At 36.1% G+C, this 2,064-nt stretch overlaps 1 protein-coding gene across 1 annotated transcript in view; it reads left to right on the top strand.

Moving 5' to 3' along the window:
• The window catches only part of LOC106877055 (polyphosphoinositide phosphatase), a 33,642-nt gene that overhangs the window by 21,991 nt on the left and 9,587 nt on the right, over positions 1–2,064 (top strand). The window contains exons 15-16 of the mRNA XM_052965678.1: positions 999–1,165; positions 1,824–1,965. Of these exons, the coding sequence (XP_052821638.1) occupies positions 999–1,165; positions 1,824–1,965 (309 nt within the window). The remainder of the gene's footprint in view (positions 1–998; positions 1,166–1,823; positions 1,966–2,064) is intronic.

Below are 2,064 nucleotides of genomic sequence, written 5' to 3'. Positions count from 1 at the left end.
CCTCCTCCTCGTCATCATCGTCATCATCATTGTTTAACGTCCACTTTCCATGCTGGCATGGGTTGGATGGTTTGACTGATGACTGGCAAGCCAGGAAGCTGCACCAGGCTCCAATCTGATCTGGCAAGATTTCTACAGCTGGATGCCCTTCCTAATGCCAACCACTCTGAGAGTGTATTGGGTGCTTTTCACATGCCACCGGCATGGGAGCCAGTCAGGTGGCACTGGCATCGACCACACTTGCATGGTGCTTTTTTACGTGTCACCACTGGTCATCACTGGTATCTGACCATTATGTACCCCACACCTGTTCACTCTTAATTTCCTGAGTATTCAAAAATTACCTGCTAGCAAGATCATTATTACTTCTCTTTTGCAAATTCCATTATGTCTAATTATGCTTAGACAGCTTCAAACCACAACAGACATAATTACATTAACCCATTGCTTGGTTTAACACTAAAATATATGTGTCCATTATGCTTTAAATCTGTAAGGTCTTTCATTGAAGTATAGAAATCTCGATACTTTGATATACTATTTCCTACTGCAGTAACCTATAAGTCATTATTTCTTCCTCCATTTCAATTCACCAGTCTTTGAGGTTCTGTGATGATCATAGTCACTATTCTTCTTCTTTTCATAAAGCCATAAAAAAAAATATTATTAATAATTTGCCTTTTATTCAAGAACCAAAGCATTTAATTTTTAAAACCATTTTTATTTCATAGGAAAGTTCAGTTATTTTAGTTGCTATGAGGAGTGTATTAACTAATGTTTTGGTGCTTGCTCTTTGTCTGTAAATGAAAGTCAGAGAAAAAGTGGTGTGGTGAGACAAAGAGCAAATCCAGAAACATATTCTACATTCTGCGCAGCAAGTAGACTCAGCAATCTCTCTTATAGACTAATTATTGCTGTCACAGAAAATCACCAATTTCCTTGGATTCCAGATGTTTTACTTTGCATTTATTTTATTGTATTCTGTTTACTTCTTTTAGAATGTTGGAAAAACTATATGAAGACCAAGGAAACACATTAGCCCTTCAATACGGTGGCTCTCAGCTGGTACACAGAATCAAAGGTTACCGCAAAATTGCCACCTGGACATATAACTCTCGAGATTTGGTTCAGACCATATCTCGTTACTATAGCAATGCATTCTCTGGTAAGTTACTGAGCCTGTATCTTTGAGTGAAAGTAAAAAGATAAATGAAGGAACATCTCTAAAGCATCAGATTCCTCCTTACTACATGGTATAAAAATAAAGGTGAATGAGTCTCTGTCAGTTTCAATGATGAGATTTTGGTTAACTTAATTCCCTGCTCATTGAATTAGCATGTAAGTATCTGAGTATTCCACACGCACACACAAGCATGTATATCCTTAACATTTGTTTCAGACAGAATCAACATGGCATTGCATTGTGTGTGAATTATAAGTTCAGTTCATCTGGTGGCTTTCCACTCAATTTGTGTATATATCCTGTTTCATTCAAGAAGCTTGGGTCAGCTCAAGTTAATGATAAAAGATACTTGCTGAAGATGATATACAATGGGATTAAACCTGAGATCTTGTGATTGCAAAGCAAACTTTTTTATCTTCTGGTCATGCTGTGTTCACCACATGACATACAAACTTGCCCAAATTCACATACTTCTGTGTATAATTTTTGTTGTCACAAACCAGCAACACCTTCCTCTGAATCTGTTTCCTTTTCACCTGTTTCAATTATTAAACTTATCTTGTTAATGAATTATCATTTCTCCTTCTTCAACAAATTCTTTTCTTGACTCTTATTATATGCTGGTATTTCTTGTAACCAGATGCCGAGAAGCAGCAATCAATTAATTTATTTCTTGGAGTTTACAGTCCAAACTCTAGAACACCAAATTTATGGGAACTCTCAACTGATTACTATCTTCACAACCCTGACTGTTTTGGAAAGAAGTTGCTTTCAAGAAAGAGGTAAAATGCTTAACTACATTTGTTTACGGTCTTATATAACAAAAAAAAAAAAAATCCCTGCTTACTCTGTTTTAACATAGCTTTTCATCACTATCATCA

Source organism: Octopus bimaculoides, chromosome 2 (genome assembly GCF_001194135.2).
Source record: "Octopus bimaculoides isolate UCB-OBI-ISO-001 chromosome 2, ASM119413v2, whole genome shotgun sequence".
NCBI lineage: Eukaryota > Metazoa > Mollusca > Cephalopoda > Octopoda > Octopodidae > Octopus > Octopus bimaculoides.
This window is presented reverse-complemented; position numbering and strand designations above follow the sequence as displayed.